The 20495-nt window shown below is 38.1% G+C and overlaps 1 protein-coding gene and 1 non-coding gene across 3 annotated transcripts; both read left to right on the forward strand.

Annotated features, from left to right (window-relative positions):
* Positions 1–332: 332 nt before the first annotated feature.
* Positions 333–19440, forward strand: LOC121515266 (P2Y purinoceptor 3). 2 transcript variants are annotated; one of them, XM_041795948.1, is made up of 3 exons: positions 333–591; positions 14828–15264; positions 16214–19439. In XM_041795948.1, the coding sequence occupies exons 2-3, from the start codon at positions 14837–14839 to the stop codon at positions 16884–16886; spliced, it is 1101 nt and encodes a 366-aa protein (XP_041651882.1). In that variant the 5' UTR covers positions 333–591; positions 14828–14836; the 3' UTR covers positions 16887–19439. The 2 variants fall into 2 exon arrangements, with proteins under 2 accessions (XP_041651882.1, XP_041651891.1); XM_041795957.1 differs by lacking the exon at positions 333–591 and adding an exon at positions 9953–10075 and having other exon boundaries at positions 16214–19440.
* trnaa-agc lies at positions 9611–9683 on the forward strand. The gene has a single exon. It is a non-coding gene; the product is annotated as a tRNA-Ala (tRNA).
* Positions 19441–20495: the final 1055 nt, after the last annotated feature.

Below are 20495 nucleotides of genomic sequence, written 5' to 3' on the forward strand. Positions count from 1 at the left end.
TGATACATTTTTGAAGTTCGTGTTAAGCCAGTTTAACTTTGGGATTAGGAGGCTACGCGCCTTGATAAAGGGGGTGAAACTAGAAACCGGAACTATCTTGAAGTTATGCTAAAATGCACCTGCTAGCTTACAGCACGCTCAAAGACAAGTCTCCCAAATGATCCAAGTTTATTAGTGGAAAAAAACACCGACAAAGTACTGACAGTTCCAAGTACCTGCCTAACAGCGAAAACTGCTTCTTGTAGTCATCTAATAGATACCAATCCCTGTCCGTGCCCTAGTTTTGTGTTGCGAGACTCATTGCGCGTGCGCGTCCCTAGTGAAGCGCACGCTGTAGTTCAGTCAGTGCAGCAGTGTGTGAGAGGTGCTTTGCAGCGTTTTGGTCTGAACCGGGTCACAGAAACAGCGAGGTTTACCGAGACTACTGCGCGGTGTGTACTCTCAGAGTTTGGATATTGTTGTTTATTTGCTACTTTCTCTCTAAATCGCTTCCTTCGCGGACAAAAAGAAGAAAGAAGCAAGAGGAGTCCTTTGCCATGACTAAGTCGTCAACTTGTTGATGTTGCACTTCGCTGTTTTCTTTCGTTGAAGGTAAGTTGAATTCATGTACAGTTTTACACCCCATTTTCTAAAATAATACTTGAATAATATGGACTATCTTGTGTGTGTGTTTTTAAGAAACTAATGAGTGCACATTTGTCATTCAGGCATAGACTGTGTTGCTTCACCGGCCTTATAACACCTCTACATGTCAGGACAGCTTCAGTGGTATGTTTTAGTAAAACTACAACTGAGGAATGCTTGAAATTTTGACAAAAAAGACAGTTAATGAAATAGCTTTCAGCAACCTACAGCAGGATGTGGATATTTTTTCCATCTATTTTCGTACTGTTAAAATCTTTAAACCCCAAAACCTGCCAATTTTTGGTTTAAGGTGCAGGAAGATTTCTGTCCTGCGTGCAGTGTGACGGAAGTTATCCCTTTTAATTGGAGCTATGCTGCTGTGGTCACATCATTTGGTGGCACTTGGGTTTCCGGCCGTCTCCCTTGTGATTTTTTCTCACATAAACCCGAATGAACTTGGTCTCTCTAGAAATCAGAATTTACACAAAACCAGATGCTGATGTCCTCTGAAGCTGCAGAGTCCTTCCTCAGGGTATCACGGATTTACTGTGCACAAACCAGGTGTTATGAATTGTGTCCCCATCTGTGGGAAGTTTACAGCCTTTTTGTATTTATTTATTCAGTTATTTATTTATAGCAAAACAGCACAATGTGTTTAGGCCAGAAGTTTAAGCTAAAGTCAGAAACCTCAAAAAGAAGGCCATAAAGTCATCCTGGGAAAATGCTACTATTCCCATGAACTGGTTTTACAGTCTAATAAAATGCATTACTTGGTGACATCACAGATTATAAACATGTTTGTATTTTCCATGTGCACAAGCACTTTCTGAGTTTTCTAATAAATATCCAGTCAAAAAATAGCGATCTAATACTGAGAAGATCTTTGTTTAGCAGTATTATGATGAATAACAGGTCAAACACCAGGCTGGACAGTATATTCTTGAACCTGGATATGGGTATCAGTCATGCAACTTTGAAATGTATGCTACGCAGCATTTGTGTCCACAGGGCTTATACTGGCAGTATACAAAAAAGATCAAAATACTTAATTTTTTTCTTGTGTATTTTGATGTAACCAATGTGTATAAAAAGGATTTGTTTTGGTACGGATACTGACTTCTAATTTTCTTGAAAGGGACATCATCTAAGAAGTCTGATGAGGCCCATTAAAGACAGAGAATATCTACATACATTTGTAATGCTCTTGGCTATAATTGGTGTTGCAGTTAAAAACATTTATTTTTGCTTTTTTCATGTCCATGCCTTTTCCAAATCCATCCTTAGGTCTAGAAAACAGTTTTTAAAATGCCTATTTAATTACTTCCTCACCAAATCCTGACTGTATAGTTAATACATCTCTGTCTCTCTCTGCCTCAATGACTGACACTGTTATATGCTGTCATAACAAGTTTCTAACTTTCCATCTGTTTATTATCATAATTTTTTTCTGAAACGCTAAAACAATATGTTTGTATGTCAACATATTATTCACACAAAAACATTTGAACCAAGTTGTGATAGTAAGGCTGTAATCCCAGTTATAAAGATAAATTTATTCAATGCTGCCCTTGGAAGATGGTGCTCCTCATAAAAACAGATGTCTGACTAATGAGGGTCATAGGTCATATGAAATTAGGCAGAGGTAGCAGCCTGAAGAAAGCACTGACATTCAAACTTTTGTTAGATACTCTGGATTTTTTTTTATTATACACTTAAACTGGAACACAGCAGTAAAACTTGATAACAGCATTTTGTGTACACCCTCCTGTTCTTATTTCCTGATGTCTGTGGAGAAATAACAGGAAGGTGAATATAGTGAAAAAAGACTTATTAAACTTAAAAATGTACTGTTTTTCAAACTGTTGCCATTTAGTTCATTAATTTGTTCCAGCTCTTCATGTATGCAAATAGTGTTTGTGCTTCGTTTTACACTTAACATTGCTCATCTCCGCTGTCAATGACACCAGGACATTTCAAAACAAACAGGCTCATTTCACATCCAATGTCTTCTTTGTAATATTTCTGGCGGAAAGGCCAGTGTTCATTACTCCCAAGAAAACAACAACAGAAGCAATAACCAGATATCATGAGAAGGACCTGTCATGTGTTAAAGCCTTGCTGTGGGACTTTGGCATGGCTGCTGTATTTTTAGAGAAGATTCCTTTCAGCCAGGCCACGGTCAGACTTCTGTGACTGTTTTTTGTCTGTCTGACTGGAAATAGACAAGCTGGTTTAGAGGCTCTTGGGCAGAGAAATTATGGAGGAGTAGAGAGGGAGAGAATCAGGGTCAGATTTAATCTCAGGAAAAAGCTAAGTGCCCAGATTTATCTCACTGGGCAAATAATCAAAAACAGAGTTTCAGCCATACCAAACATGCCACCCAAATGGCTTCTTGGTACTTGCAATTTGATGAAATAGTCCTGGGATAAATCTGAGGAACCATAGCCACCAGATTCTAGCTACAGTTGTCCAAAACTGCCAGAGATGCATGGTTCATTCAGGCAGCAAAGATATTTGTCTTTACATTTTACTGAATCTGCATTCACTTTACCGTCTCACCGCAAACCTATGACAACAGCCACCACAAGACTCAGTTTAACTGCTGCTTACGGCTCTTTTGAGCCTTTGATTAGCCTTTTACAGCAAAAACATGTTTTTCTATCAACATAAGTAGAAGCAAATATCAATTACCGTTTATGAGCAAAAACATATTCAAGAACAATGAAGAAAGCAGGAAATACTTCATCCCTTAATATTCTAGTGACAAACAGTAGACAAATGTCTGTCACAGTCAATAGGACATCAGAGCAATAAGACAAAATGAGGTTGAAACCTGAGCTCTTCAGGCTAGCGCTGCTGTAGTACATGAACAGAGCAGAGCTTATCAGGGGCTGATATTCATGCTGAAGACATCAGGATATTTGCAAAAACATCTTCTCTTTTGTTTGTTGCTCTTTATTTAACAGAGAAATGTGGTCCAGTTCTGATAAAACTGCATAGCCACAACCAAACTAATCGCTACAGTGGCAACAGCCATTGCTATAAGCTCACAGTATAACCCCGAATGTAGCTATAGCACCTTGTTCCTCTTACGCAACGTTGATTGGTCAGAGCTGTGGATGTGGATTGGTGCTTTTCGAGATGGATTTTCCTGATGACAGACATGGCGTCTGGCCAGTCCATCTGCTTTGCAAGGTCAAATGCTGCTAACCACACTCTGTAAACTAGTGATGTGCTGTTTGTAAACAAGCTGGTTCAGTTCTTCTGTGTGAACGACGGAGGCTTGGCCCCATTTGTGAGTTGTTTTCCCTTCTTTTTTTTTGTTTTCTTTTGGTTGTTGTTTTATAGACAGAATACAGATATGGTATTAGTATAGCATTAATGTTTTCAACCATGGTTGTTGCACAGCCAAGCCAATCCACAGATTTCATCTGGCCTAAATATTTTAGGGAGATGGTATATTCTGAAAATAATTGAGATTTTCATTTAAGAGAGATTAATATATTTTAAGTAAAATATATGCACATGAATCAGTCATAAGTCAAATATTTGCCTGATTTAATGAAGCAAATGATACCAGATGAAGAAGTGTTGGGTAGCTGAAAGAGCAGGGTCTTCTTGCTGTGCTGAGTTAGATGATCCAGATCACTCAAAAGAGCCATACTTCTCATCACTACAGCAAACCAGTTTAGCGTTGTATAGCACCGGAGACTGGCCACACTAGACGATTTTCAAATCTAAAATGGTTTTAAAAGCATGGGAGACCACCGACATAAGGACAATTTCAATCGATTTTCATCTTATCATCCTCTGAGCGTACACTCAGCCAGACCCTGGAGACCATACACATGCTGACTGTGTTACAGTTGCAGCAAAATTCATAAAACAAGCAACAGAATCAGGATGAAATCCTGCCTGGAATGGAGGTGAAGTTGTTTGTGTTGGGTGAAAGAACGTTAAATCTGGCTGGCGATGCTACCCATTTTGCTCGCTCTCTTTGGTTGATGTGGGCATTCCGTCATTTGTATAAAAACCTAAGATTGTAAATATCAAACATGATATTTACAATTCTAGGCCTTGGAGGGTATGACATGATTTAGGCCCCATCCATATGGAGATGAATTCAGGAGTATACGTGAAAGTTTTTGTCATATCGGCATTTCATTCACACGGAAATGGCGTTTTGGGACGCTGTAAACGCTACTTTTGAAACCGGGTCCCAGAGTGAACAAATCTGTAAATGCTTACCATGTTGTCTCTGTGTGGACAGCCAACCGCATCTTTCTTGAAATGATTATGTCACACATAGCGTAGGCCACTTACCCCGCATGCGCATATCGAACCAAAACAACAATGGCGGATTACAGGGTTGTGTTTGTGCTGCAGAAGCTATTGAGCTTATTATGGCTTTTACAGCAAAATCTGATGCTCCTTTACCACCACTGCAAACAGCATACACCAGATGTTCTTAAATCCAACATGGAGAACAACCGGAAGAGCAACTAGAAGAAAGTTTGTATCAGTTTTCTGTGATCTTCTTCTCTCTTTTGGTGCATAGCAATACAGTGTCGCGTACAGGCTTGGCATGTGCACTACAGCTTTTCTAGTTGTTCTCAGTGGTTCCATGCTTACCTGAAATGATCCTGTATTTACAGAAAACTTTTTCTAAACGAAATGGAAACATATCATTTTCGTCTCTGCGTGGACAAGGCCTTAGGACAAGGCAGTAAATTGATTGTGTTGACACCACACACTTGGGGATTTTTCAGACAAATAATAACAACGAGCCTCCACTTGGGATACACCCAACATTCATCGGGAGGCAAATCTTGCCTGAAATCAGGCTTAAAATCGTATTGTGTGTGGCCAGCCTAATGCCTCAAGCAGCTCAGTTTTTACTTTTTCTGGGTGTTTTCTTAACTTAAGACGAGTTGACTAGCCTGAGTTTAAAATTAGATTTTATTAATGTTTAATTTAACTGCATAGGAACAGCCCTACTTTTTGACGAGCTCTTATTGGTCTGAAACTTTTCTGGAGTCTTGAAGGACTTTTAGGGGCAATTAATGCTTTTACAATAAGGTTTGGCAATGAACATGGAAGTTGGTTCTCGAGCTTTTACCCATAAGCCTCTAGGCCAGTGGTTCTCAACTGGTCATGCATCAGGACCCAACCCCCAGCTTTGGGATGGCAGATCATGCCCCTTTTTTAATTCAACCACTCAAGTTTATCTAATGAAGAATGATGCAGTTAGACATTAAATCATATAAAACATCACTGTTTGTCTTCACGGTGGTCTCACATCTCACCTTGGTCCTATTTGTCCTAGAGAGAACTCATATTTCATGTATTTTCATTTTTATGTCATGCTTTGCTAAACTGCCAGCATAAAATCAGACTTTACATATTCTCTTTTTTTACCCTTAATGGTACATAGCCCCATCCTTTTTATTCCCAACACGTCTGTGTTCCACTACCCACATTCAAGGTCCAGAACCACATTTGAGAACCATGGCTCTAGGCTGATGCTATACCTACCATCAGTCTTTGTGTTGACTCACAAGACTTCTCAGGACCAATAACTGTTTGAGTAGAAACCTAACCAAATGCCCTGGTTCTCTGTACAATCCTTACCAGAATCAGGTGACCTGAATACAAGCCATGAAATGAAACCAAAAGCAACGTGGTTTTAATTATTGCGCAAAACGAAACCTGTGGTTTATCAGCATTTAGGTTTTATTGCCCATTGACCTACTGGCTTGTTTCTGTGTTTCAGCAGAGTTGCGTTTACTTCCCTTGTGTGTGGAAACGCTATCACAAGAGCGACCATCAGTCTTTGCACGCCTGATGAAATCCTCAGTCTAAATCTATGTCTTCACAGTGACAGGCATCAACATGTTATTGCCTACTTTATCTTACAAAGATATGTATTACTTCCAGAGTGCAGTGTGCTGTCACCTGCAGCCTTTTGTGAGGTTTATGTCACTTTTACAAGCCCCATGGTAACCTTTTTCACCACAATAGAAGTGATTAGCTAAATGTTTTAGTTTTGTTCTGAGAAGATGTTTTTAATACATTAATGCAGAAAGTCTTTTGGAAAGCTTTTCAAAATGTCCATATTTGTACTTGAGGCATCTGGACTTCGATGGAATTCAAACAATCAGTGCAGAGGAAACAGTTTAGAGGAAACTAAGAAAGAGGGGAATAGTTCAGATTTGTTTAGTGCTTGCTTAGTGTGAAAGAATTGGCCATTATAAATTGTTTATATCGACTTTTTAGATTTTATTTTTTGGCCTTTTTGCCTTTATTTGGACTGGACAGCCAAAGAGAGACAGTACACATAAGGGGATAGAGAGTGAAAGAAGACATGCACTAAACAGCATCAGGACTGGGAATCGATCCCTGACAAGTGTGATGGCCTGAGCTAAACTGGCACCAGTTTGTCCTGACTTCTGATTATCAGTTTCTCACTCCCTCTGTCTCTTCATCCATCCCACTTCTTGGCCGGGAAGATCACACAGCAGACGGCTGTCCACCCATGAGTCTCATTTGCTTTAGGTTTCTGCCTAAAAGGAAGCATTTCTTTGCTCTTTTGCCTAGCGATTGTCCGTTGATAGACCAATTATTATTTGCAAAAAATAGAACTAAAGTGTAGTCCTCCTCTGTGATGATAGGAGTGTTGTGTTTGGCCCTGTATTTATAATAATGAATGAACTGATTGTTTTATTCTCCATCTGTGCATATGGCAGGTAATTTGCATGCGCTAAACAGCAGCTCTCCTCATCATCATCTATCTCTTTCTGAAGCAGCTGATTGATTTTAAATGTCTTGTGTGAGGGCACTGACCTAATGGTTGTGTCCCATGTAGAGGGGTTGTTGTCCTTGGAGTGAGCATTCTGTGTTCAAAATAGCTGTGGCTACTTTACTGACCATTTCACTCGCTATTATTCACTGTCCTGTCATTAAAAAGGCATAAAAGCTCAAAAATAAATCTATAAAATGTCTCTTGTGTTATGATGATTGATATGATTTTCAGAGTTTTACACAGAAGACTAAAATCAAGTCAAGGATAAATATGCTTTGATTCACACTATTTTACATCTACACTCATGCTTGAATCAACATTCTCAACCATGACTCTATGCGTGCCACCTTCGTCACGTCTCTTCTTCATCTATTGACGCCAAACAAGAGGGGCCCAAACATTGCAACCACTGCTGGTTGAATCAGTGTATTGCAATATACTAGTGAGTCTCATAGATTTAAATAGTTCATATTTGTATCCATTTTTAACTGTGCTGCCTTTTCACAGTAGCTTTGCTGCAGCAGTTTAAACACGTGTCTTCAGCCCTAGCCTGATTTTGTTGTTTCTTGCCAGTGATTTTGAAGGCCATTTTTCAATTTATTTGCAGCCAAAGTTGAGTGCTTACATGTGACAGCTTGTGTGTGTGTGTTTGAGCAGAGGGCCAGAGGCTGAGCAGCAGCAGCAGCAGCAGCAGCAGCGGGCATGAATCATTGATTAGTGTGGCCAGAGAGAGACGAGATTAGAGATAGGAAAGCAATTAGAGTTTAATTGGTCACTGCTCTCTCTACTGGACTTAACATCTCCTTTCTCTCTTCATTAACATCAGCTGCTCTGTTATGACTGAGACAAAGAGTATTTATGTATGCTGTAGACACTTAATCTTTTCTTACCTTTATCTGTCAGTCACCTGCAACCTGCTCCTCGAGATTAGAATAAAGTTCAATATCACAGAACGTGAACAGGCTGAAACAGAAGCCAAGTCAAGAATGTGGTGTGTCTGATTTCGTTGGTGAAATGCAGATATAAATTCAGAGAACCCGCCTGTTTGATGTTTTATACACAGTTAGATGTTTTAATGTAAAACTGAAAAAATTACTTTGCTTGATGACAATTATGGTCCTGAAATGTATGATCCAGTCAGTTAAATGATGTAGAAAGGTGAAACACTTGCTTTTTTCGTGTTTTAGAATTGTATCTCTCTTTACTAATTGAATTTTTGTAGTTTTGGGTATTAAGGTCTTTACAAACATGCATTTTTCAAAACTTAGTTCTTTGCTAAAGCAACAGCTGTAAGAGGCCCAGTATTCTTTGTCCATCTCATTCACTGTTACTGTGATCTCTCAAAAGAGTATTCATAACACTGGAAATCAAATATTAAAGACAGTTTGATTTAGTTGTGTAGCAGGATAAAATTGATAAGGGGTTAACACTTAATACCAAAAGAAAAAAATTCTGGCCATTAGTTTTTCTATGTTCAGAAAGGCCTGCTGATAAGAAAAAGGTCAGAGTCACAGAAATGAATCAGATTTGAGTAACTTCAGATCTAAATCTAAAATTGTAGCAACACCTAGAGAAAATGAAACCTGTTTTTTTTATATTTTTGTATCCAAAAGAGAGACTGACACAGTCCTATTTCAAATTTAGAGAATCTCTATTCAGCTATGAAGAGAAGGATCTACCATCAGTCACACACTCTGCAGGGAAAACACATAAAGTGCACGTACTGCATTTTTAAAAATACTTCAATGTGAAATTTATCTCCTACTTGAGATCCTGAGAAGACATGAGTTGATGTAAATTACATAAACCCCAGCTCAAAGTCCTGAAGTCATTCTATAATGCACATGTTTGATAATCATTAAAACTCTACATGTGAGGTTTGATTTACAGCCCTATTGGGTTTAATCAGTTGTTAGCTCATATACATGCACTGAGTTTCAGACCCACTCTTGCAGGCAGGGTTTATATATAATCTTGTGTCACCTTCAGCTCCTTCTTTTGGCAGGCCTTAGGGCAGAGTGTGCTACAGCGTGGTTCTCCTTTAAAGTGTGTCCATGTGAGAGAGAGTGAGATCAACAGAGCGCAGAGTGAGGGAGGAGGAGGAGCGTCTTGTAACACTGCTGCTGAAGGCCGCGTCAGGGGGGTGTGCTTCAAGACGAGAGGCCATTCATTCAACACTGCATGGGGGAATTAGCTCAAATGGTAGAGCGCTCGCTTAGCATGCGAGAGGTAGCGGGATCGATGCCCGCATTCTCCAGCAAGCTTTTTTGACTGCAGATACTAGAGTGGTTTACTGTGGATGAGATGTACCAGTGAAGATAGTGTGAAAGAGCAGAGCTTTTTATGATCACATTACTGAACGAGTTCTTGTATTTCTGGCTCTTAACTATAATCTTTGCGCATCCTGACACTCTTGAAAGCATTAAGAAGTTTTAACTGACAACACTAACCGGTCACCACCTCATGTGTATTAATGACAGCACTTCTTTTCATGACTTTCCCCTCAAGGTGTTTCACCTGGAACAGCTGGTTCAGAGTTTTTCCACAGAGCTAGTCGCAAGAGTTGATGTTTGGACAAGTTTCATGAAATCTGCCAGAAAAGCTGCAGCTATGTGGGCAGATACAACTCCGCTGAGTCACTGACTTAAAGTAAATGACTCCTTCACACCCATCATGACACAGCCATGCCAATTTCCAGTCAAGGCTTTAGTTTGTTTTTGCTTTTAGTGTCATTATTTAGTAAACAGATGTTGTATTCCTATTACACAAACAGCTGTGATTTACTCTTTTTAAGAATCTTTTCTTATAATAGGCTTAAATGCACTCTTTAACTTCACCTTTTAAAAGAAGGCCATTTATTTTAATGCTTCTTTGTTTGACTACTGGAGCACTGTATCATACCAGTAGTAATTCTAAACACAAGTAGAACATAATCATTATTTTAGGGGACAGTTGAACAACTTTGTGCTCATTGATTTGCTGTAAACATGAACAAAAGGAAAAGGAAACTTTATCTGTATTATAAACCAATAACACATTCTGGAGTAGCTGTGAGCAAACATATAACCTTGAAAGTGACAATGACAAACAGGCACTGATTTCACTCTGCTCAGATTTCATGAACACACTTTGACACGTGTTGCTCTGTAAACTAGCAGATACATGAAAGGCATCTTTGTTTGGTATAAAAATTCAGTGTTTTAAAGGTTAATTTTGCCTTTATTTAGGTTGACAGTGGATAGAGAAGGAAACCAGAGAGAGAGAGAGAGGAGAAGGACAGTTGATAAGCCACAAATCAGATTTTAACCTGGCAGCTTTAAGGACTTCAGCCTCTGTATAACCATTGATGTAGTGAAGGGTATGCGGGTGGAGTATATCCACTTACTCTTCAATCTCCAAGAGTATTCCCACTTCTGAATTTCCTCTCGTAGGATGGCAGACACTACAAAAAGTAATCTGAGAACACAAGTGCATTGCTTTGTAATGTGTTACCCCAATAATGCTGAGGAATGCAGATAAGTTCACTCAAAATGCATCATTATGTACAGTAGATGTCTCCATCTATAAATCTGCTCTTTCTTTGTTAATCTTATATTGATCCTGCAGCAGAAGTTCTGTGACAATATGCAAATACTAAACGCCCTTTTTAGGTGAACTAGACAAAAAAATGTGAGGGATAAAATTAAGAGTATATCCACTTCTGTTGGCACCACACCACGGGTTTCAATCTAACCGCTCAGCCATCAGCGCCCCTACAGTGCTATTTGTATTTTGTCTGTTTATTACTTTGTGTCTGGTAAATATTTGAGTCTATGTGTCTTAAACAGCAAATATATTTAAGTCAAAGTCACTCAGTATTTAACAGAGGGAGACAGCAGTCTTAAACATCCACTCCTTGATATTCAGTTAGTTAAAATATATGAAAAATCTGTGTATAACATAATCACAAATGATGAAATAGAACTGGAGACTTCCTTCCTTTCCCCGCATTTAATTTAAAAAAGAAACATGCACTGTGGAGTTCATATATTTTTTATGAACAATCCCCTCTGGTGATATATGAGTGTCTGCTCCACGGTGCTGCTCCTAATTAGAGCTCAGATATTTAATGTGGAAATTGGAGCTGCACTTGTTTCATCTGGCAGATCTCTGCTGTTATTCTTGCTTTTGATTTGTAGACTAATGACTTGCTTGCCAGGGTGTGTTAGATCCAGGATGTGTATGTTTTTGTTTTTCTTTCTTCCCCCTGTATTAAATGAAACTCTACACTGTGTTCCTAGACTAGAAGGATCTGCCAGCATCCATTAAGATGTTTAATAAAGTCAAATAATAGCTCCAGTTTCATACAGCTGATTGCCCTTCAATATTTTTGATGCATATCAATGCTGCTATCATGAATACCATCAAACACAAAATTGGCTTTGGGCTGCATGAAGAAAAGTTGCAGGATGCAATGAAATATCAAAATCAGACATAAATATGGCATTCTCACCTTTCATTCCTTTCTATTGGGCATGAGTAGCTCTCTAAACTCAGGACTGAACACGAAGGGCGCCCACTCTTGTCTTTACCGTCATAAAATGTAATGCATTGTTTGACAGTGAGATTTATGGCGTGAACCAGACGTCACTTTCTAATGTGCAGTGTTTTCAGAGAGCTTAGTGATTGAGAAGCTGTCATGACATCACCAGGTTTAACAGAAAGCAGGAGATTTGGTCTTAGCACCTTCCTTTAACAAATCAATCCTCTGACTTATGTTGTCAGTGTGTAATCAGCAAATAAAGCAGACTGCAGCGTACCACGCAAAACCTTTGTCATCCCTCCCTGATTCAGTGTAGTGAATTTTTTTATAGTCGGTTGGCACTCGGCTCTCACTCCTTCCTCCTCACTTCACTACTCTCAGAGGTATTTAAAAAATCACAGCTTACAAAACACAAGTGTCCGTGCACCCACACAGAGTACAAGCCACAAACCTGTAAAAATGCAGATAAAAAAGAAAGACTAAATATGAAGGACTGCTCGTAGTAACTTTTCATTTTAGCTATGAAATGCAGTGAGTCACAGTCTTTCGGGTAAAAAGGACGCCTAAGCCAATCACTAACTCGCCCACATGCTACGATCAAAGAAGTAAATATGAATGATGATGTTAGTGGGAGCAGGACTGTTGATTGATCCAAGCCCGTCCCAGTCACTGTTAGGTTTGGGTGGGAGATCAGACAGTGAACACTGGTTTTCTATTTACAGCTGCAGCTGACGAGCCTGACTTTAATCTCAACCAGGGATTGACTCTTATTTATTTTGATGCAGTTTTTCTTTGACCAGTACATAAATATAAAGTGAATACCTTATAACAACATGTGTAGTTTTAATGTAAATACCTGTCATGAGGCATTGGCCAAAAATTGTAGCATGTTTTTTTTCTAACTTTATCAGTGCAATTACTGTTTTACATGCAGGCTAAAATAAACCAGTTATCCCTGTATTTTTGTTGGATGTCACTTTGAAAGAAGCATTGTCTTTTAACAACATTTCAAAACACTCAAATAAGTCTACGGTGTGTAAACAGTGCTTTCTGTTGTTTAACCTGAATTGTTAAAGAGGCTGGTAGAGTAATGATCATGCTGTAAATCACAAGAAACTGTAACAATAACAGGAAATTTTCTCACATGCAAAAATGTGTGCAGAGAAAAGAAATCAGCTATTACCCTGAATTACCTTGTGACCTTTTAGATAACCCACAACTGCTGTCAAAAAAACTGTTCAGTCTGTCCTACAGCAAATAAAGCAATCCCAAATGGCACGACCTGCAGCAGTCACAATGTAGACGTGTTACATTTTATTGCAGATGTACAATAATTTAGCTCTCTAAGGGATCACGAGGATTTTTTCTGTTACTTTTTGTAGTTGTTAACACTAAAAATGTGTTTCTACTGCTGCCCCGTCTTTAAGCTGCAGTATGCTCTCAATGCATCCAGACATGTGTTTGAACAGTAAAAGACTCAACAACATAGGCTACGTTCATACTGTTCAATCATCTTTTACTCAGATCTGATTTTTTTGTTTATTTAGCTGTTCACACTGCAGTTGAATTTCAAAAGATCAGATATTATGTTTGATTTAGTGTCACATATGAAATCCGATATGGGAAGATCAGATTCATTATGACTTGTACTGTTTACACTGGAAAAAATCAGATTTTAGTCACTTTTAACTCTTGTGTGAACCATAGTTACCAAATCAAGCATAAACTGATCGTTTGTGCCCTCTGGTGGAGAAAGTTCTCCTACTGCCAGTCACAGCATTTAGACTGGAAAAGTATTTATTTTGAATGTGTACTGTACCTTGATGCCCCTGTTGGATAAAAAATTTATGCCTTTAATTGTAAATTTTAATGCTTGAAGTTTTACAATTTGGAGATGTGTCTTGAGTGATAATCAGGGATCTACAATATGATGGGCAAAGTATCAGAGTCTGCAAATATAGCTTAAAAGTTAATAATTGTTGCTGGCAGATAAAAGTGCTCTGTGAATATGTGCAGCCATCAATCCACAATGCATGTTAGCATTATTAGGAAAAAACCCTCTAATTTAAAAGTATAAGCTCTATAAAAGGGGTCACATTTTAAGGGATGCATGATTTTATAGTTATTATATTGGCATCTGCAGATATTTGCTTAAAATGTTCATTTTCAGCATTGGCAGATATGAACACAAAATATCAACAGTAACTTTCATAACTTTCTACGAGCTTTAAATATTGGCCGTATAAATATATACCTTTATGGAGTTTTAAGCAAGACAGAACCATGTTTTTTCAGCCTGAATATCTGTATTTGAAAACAAGTACATGTATCATTGATTGTCTAATCAAATGTTTTTGACTTGTTTTATTTCTGTTTCAAAAGCAAATAGACTGTCACAATAAGTTGTTACATGTAAACACTAGAACAGGAGAGACTTGGTGTTCACAATAAATGATAACCAGTCAAACTGATGTGCATATATCAGTATTATATCAGCTAACATTAGATGGATATTGGCAAATCTTATATCATGCATCCCAATTGTAATTTTAAATGGTACACTGCTTTTGCATATAATTAGATTCAGATTAAGACAACTTATCCCAAAGGGCGAATCAGTTTTTGCAGACTATACATACATTTACAAACAACAGCAAAAAGGAAAAGTCAAAGACAAAAATAAATGTTTTCATAAACACAGATGAAAGACAACCAAGTAGACTGCTTCAGGTCACACACTTGAAGTGCCTCAGAAGCTTTACTTTATTATTACAATAATGTGTAGGGTCAATTTATAATTGAATTTCAACATCAATTTTATTTTTTTGCATACTGGTCTATTCCTGATAAAGTTGATCAATTTTTTCTGTCCTCTCTAGGGTGTGAAGATGCCACATTCTGTGGACTCCTTCCCAACAGAAACACTCATCTCTGAAACCTTCTCTTTGGACTTTTACTCCAGCAGCGAACACACCACAGAGCCATACGCAGCAGAAAGCTTCATCGCAAGAGTCAGCAACATCAGCAGGTCGGACGGCGTCCGCTGCACTTATAAAGAAGACTTCAAACGTATTTTACTCCCTGCTGTGTACAGCTTTGTGTTATTGCTAGGCCTTCCTCTAAATGCTGCCGTCATCCTGAAAATATGGAGGACTCGACCACATTTGTCCAAAAACAACATCTACATGCTCAACTTGGCCATAGCCGACCTGTTGTATGTGATGTCCTTACCCCTGCTCATCTACAACTACGGCAGCCATGACTACTGGCCCTTTGGAGAGTTTACCTGTAAACTGGTGCGATTTCAGTTCTACAGGTGAGACACCTTACTGTGGGTTTTCTTACTGTTTCATGCAGCTATTTTTTTAAGGCATGAAAAGATAAATTATACAATTAACAGCACACTCTTTCTGATTATCTATTCTAAGTCATACTGAGGCTATGCTATGTAAATTTACCACCAGATACTTTCAATTAAAGATAATATTACACTCAGTCTGTTCAAAAATGGGTGACTTCTTCCCCCATCTGCTAATGAGTGGTGATTCAAAGTTAAAGGATCTGTTCATTCCCTAAGGCAAATCTTATTGTTATGTGTTGTGATGTATAAAAACAATGTAAAAAAAGTATGTCTTTGTGGTAGAATTTACAAAATATATTCATCTACATGTCCCTGGTATTCAGTGCTAAAGACCATCCAGTATCATGAAGTGCTTTAATGCAGACTCTTTCATTTTCAGTCAGCTGTCCACGTTTTACCGTTTTGAACAGGAATGAGGAATTTCAAACTGAATTCACCCAAATTTGAGCCAGCTCACTGGGATTCTCTGAGGAGTCAGAAATGAATCAAGCATATCATTCAACTGCTAAAACTAATTTTTCTGCTCAGGAATGCAAGTAAATAATTATAATTTGACATATTAATCAAGAAATATTCATGTGCTTTACTATTTTTTCAGTTTTTTGTAAATCAGTAAATTTGAAAATTCATGGATAACAATAATAATGATATTTTAGCATTAAAAATATCATTTTGGTTAAAGAGCTTCTACATGTTGGTGTATTGACCATTGCAGAAACATAAAAAATGATTTTGGTAATTAGTTTAGTTTGGTAATTAGTTTAGGGCAGATGTGGCATAAACCTTACTTTGCCTAGGGTTAGGGTGGTCTAAAAAATTTGTTAGGCACTGTATCTGCAAAAAATAAGTGTATTACACACATTGTAATGATGTTAAATTATGCTCTCTTCCCTGTAATCTTTAGTAACCTGCACAGCAGCATCCTCTTCCTCACCTGCATCAGTGTGCACCGCTACTTGGGTATCTGCCATCCTCTTGCCATGTGGATTAAACAAGGTGGATCCAGGCTGGCATGGTGCATCTGTGGAGGGGTGTGGCTTGTAGTCGCCATCCTGTGTGCCCCAACTTTTCACTTTGCTGCCACTGGGATCCAGAGAAACCGCACTGTGTGTTATGACCTAAGCACCCCCAAGAAATCAGTGGATTATTACCCTTACGGCATGGCTCTGACTTGCCTTGGCTTCCTGTTGCCTTTCATGGTGGTGTTGGTGTGCTATTGTCGCATGGCCCACATCCTCTGCCGCCCCGTGTCCTACCAGGGTGTTACCTTGGCCACAGGCGAGAAGCGGGACAAGGCAGTGAGAATGATCATCGTAGTGATGGCGGTGTTCTGTATAAGCTTCCTGCCATTTCATCTGACAAAAACCCTGTATCTGGTGATCCGCACACTGCCTGGTGCACCCTGTGAGACCAGAAATCTGTTTTCTATCATCTATAAGAGCACCAGGCCGTTTGCCAGCATGAACAGTTTCCTGGACCCCATTCTGTTTTACTTCACTCAGCCACGCTACCGCAGGAGCACCAAGAGGTTTATGGTCAAAATCACCACCCTGAGGGAGAAGGGCACCAGTGTGTGAGCCAGCAGTGCTTTAAATTCTTCCAGAGTAAACCATAAAGACTTGATGCTACACGAGCATACTGCAAAGTAATATATGCAATGTATGAAGAGTTTAGCAGCAGGTTTCCTTGTGCATGTATTCATGTAAGCTGAAGTGCTTTAAACTTTTTTCAACTACTGTACACTGTGACAAAGAACTGAACCTTTCTGAGTGCATCTCAAAGAGGTGGGGAGGCACTGATGTATCATAAGGCCTTCTGAAAGAAGACAAAGGTGTTAATCTTGTTTTGTAAATGAAGTGAGCAAACTAGGATGTGTATAATCTTGAATTGGTTATCAATTATATATGGAAGTCCGTGTGAGGAAGAGAGACATTTACAACACTGCTTGTTTAGTCCGTTATTTCATCACTATAAAGGCAGACTGCTACTGTTCATTTACGCCACACACTGTAAACGGTGATTACACCATCAGAACACCGGGGCATTCATCTGTAGATTCCCTGTGATTTGTGAAATGTTACTCTTCAATGTGCACAGTGTAGTTCAGGAAAAACTTTTTTCTATTATTGTAAATATTATTTGTTTAACACTGTGAACTGCAGGATAAACTAAAATATCTCTATCTAAACACAGAACAAAAGATTTGATTTTAAAGGTGATTTGTGTGACATGGAGAAAAAGCAGCAGATATGGCTGTGTGCACTGTGGGATATAGCATGTAAAATACTGTAAGACATCTAAAATGTTTCTGACTGCATGTGAGACGTGCAGAAAATGATTTTTTAAAGGAGTGTTGCAGTAGAGTAGATTTTGTGTCCTCAACACTTTTCACATGAAGGTTCTTCTTTTGCCATTTCTCCCCTTTAAAGACAGTTTCAACTTTTAATAGGTTGAAAGCTTGTTGTTGTATTTATTCACCACTAGGTGGTGTGAGATCCCCTCTGCACTGAGACTCTTGCTTTCATCTTTGCATTGAATGATGTGACTGTAAACATATTATGCAGTGAGGATTAGATCTTCAATCTTTTACAATCAGAATTGGACTGATGTCAACAAACCTCAACTATCGAGCAGCGATCAAACTCAGTTTAGACCCTCTCACTATGTGTCTGTATCTACACATTGTTAAAAAACTCTAGTGAACCAAATAAAGCCATATTTAAAGCCTGTGCCAACAACAAATTATAAATGTTACTATACTTAAAAGGAAGTTAAAACAACAAAGTAAACAGACTTCTGGGCTCGGTCTAAATAAAAACGACACTCTGTGGTTAACCCCTTCCTGATAGTGTTTGAAACCTTTCCATAAGTTTAGGATTTCTATTAACAAAGATCTCTAATGCTGATAGAAGAGAATAAACAATAGGATAACTAGAAATTGAAGAAAATGAGCTCTGCTTTTAATTCTGTTTTGGTGGTGTTCCTGGATTAAACATATTTTTGCATTACATAAAATGAAGGAAATAATTATCACTTACTGCTTTTGGTGTTTGTTATGTAACCTTACAGGGTAACTGAGTTACCCAGTGTTTGATTTGGTTGTCCGTGTTAATTATGAAATGAACCTTAAAGCCATAAGGCCTTATTTGTTTTAATATTTGTTTTTTTCTGGGTTTTTTTCTTTTGCATTTTGTTTTTGAAGCCGATTGCAACAATGATGACGTATTTATAACCACAGTTATTGTAAAAACCTGCAGAGATTGTATTCTTTAAGGTTGTTGCTGTCAACCAGTCTGACACAGTTTTAAAGTCATACTGTTTCTTGTTTTGTTTGGGATGATGCCCTTAATGAGATGCATATAAATGAGTCCTTATTAAAACAGATGTGAACAGGTTAGCTAGGTCAGTCTCTAGCTTAGAAAAGAAACTTTTTATATTGATGTTTTTTTGTATCAAATTTAACTTCAAATTGCTTTGGGCCTTTTGTATGAGACAGCCTGTTGGACAGCTTCGATATCTTCACACTCAGAGGTAGTTTAATCTTGTAAATATAGTCTGCCCCCATGTTTGAAGATATCAGTTTAGTGTGAACATCTAAGTTTCATGCAAGGAACGTTTTTACCATATTATGGGGTCATGTACTGATTGGAACTCCTTAATGAATGTGTATCTGTTCAGCATGCATATTCTGTGTGTAATGCCTGAATTACTGTATGATCAAATGTCTGTGATGTAGATCTGAAGTATGTTATATGTGTATGTATGGTCTATATAGAAAGATGTCAATGCACTGTGTCAACTTGTGTCAGTATTATTCAGAAAAGGTCTTATTTTTGTACACAATTAAAAAAGGATAGCATCTACAGTTTATTTTTGTTATATAGATATACTTATGTAGATTAAATAGAAGCCTAATTTTGGTCTTTCATGTATTTTAGTATGTCTCACAATGCTGTCTTTGTGAGTTTCTTGTGAATTAGGTAGGACTAGGTAGAAACAGTCATTAAAAGAGTAACAAAAGCCTCCTTTGATTCATTTTCTACTGGATATTTATTATCACGTTTTCTTTGAAATACACCTACAACTGTTTGTTAAGGGGGAAAACCACAAAACCAGCAAAGAGACTTTTTATGAGATAATGGGCTTTGAAAACTGCACAATGCTGTCATTTGTTTAATGCTTTTTAGGGCTAAACAATTTGGGAAAATAATCTAGTTGCAAGTTTTTCCCCCAATATTGTAATTGTGATTTAATATGTGATTATTTTATTATGTAATTCTTAATAAACAAATCATTCTTTAAGCACAATATTTGGTAGATTAAACTAAGGCTGAACTATTGTGAAGAAAATATCTAAGTTCAATCTTTTTGACTAATTGCAGACTTAGTATGAATTGTATTGAAGGGAATAATGATTTAATATCTCTCATTTTTAATAAGACAGATGTGCAAAAACAGGGAAAGTAGGGATTTTGCAAGCTATTCTAGAAAAAAAAAATTGACACCTGATTTTTTGCAGGATGTTTGGAGCTCAACATCTCTACTTCAGAAAATGTTTTACATATTGCAGCTTCTGTGATTTGAAAGTTGCAGTAGGCCATATTAATATCTAAACACAGATGATCCTGCTATATTTGCAGTGTCTGACTGGCACAGATTATCATGGGATTAACTGGGAGAATTTAAAATACCTAAACAGCTTCAATACTGTTATGAAATCTACTTAAAGCTGCATACAAAATGCAGTATGTATGCTTTAAAGTTTTTCAGTTCGAATTGCATACAAACTGGTTTTTATAGGGATTTATCCTTGATATAGGATGTCGATTTTGGCCAGCAATGACCTGAGGTTACACAGGTCAGACTATAGAGGGCGCTGCAGTCAGCTTGTCCTCTGTAACACCGGACTCCTGTCTGGAACAAAAGGACTTGTTAACCAGACAGCCACATGGGAAGCACCACAGAGAGGTTATTGTGTATGAGTGAAACTTTTTTCATTGTTTCCCCCCCTCTGAATGCTGACACCCCCTATTCACCATCACACCTTCATAACAGTGTGGGAAATAGAGCTAATGTTAAATGGAGCCACTGATATCAAATCAAAGTTTCATATATCAGCCTTTACCCAAGAACACTTCATCTGGAAAGACATATTTTGAGTGTATTCTGTAAAGTTGTGAAAATGT

The sequence above is a fragment of the Cheilinus undulatus genome, linkage group 2, assembly GCF_018320785.1.
Source record: "Cheilinus undulatus linkage group 2, ASM1832078v1, whole genome shotgun sequence".
NCBI classification, from domain to species: domain Eukaryota; kingdom Metazoa; phylum Chordata; class Actinopteri; order Labriformes; family Labridae; genus Cheilinus; species Cheilinus undulatus.

Excerpts from the sequence above, each read along its gene's own strand:
- LOC121515266 (XM_041795948.1), top strand. The coding sequence starts at position 14,837 with ATGCCACATTCTGTGGACTCCTTCCCAACAGAAACACTCATCTCTGAA. Across the intron at positions 15,265-16,213 it reads GTGCGATTTCAGTTCTACAG|TAACCTGCACAGCAGCATCC; the intron begins GTGAGACACCTT and ends TGTAATCTTTAG.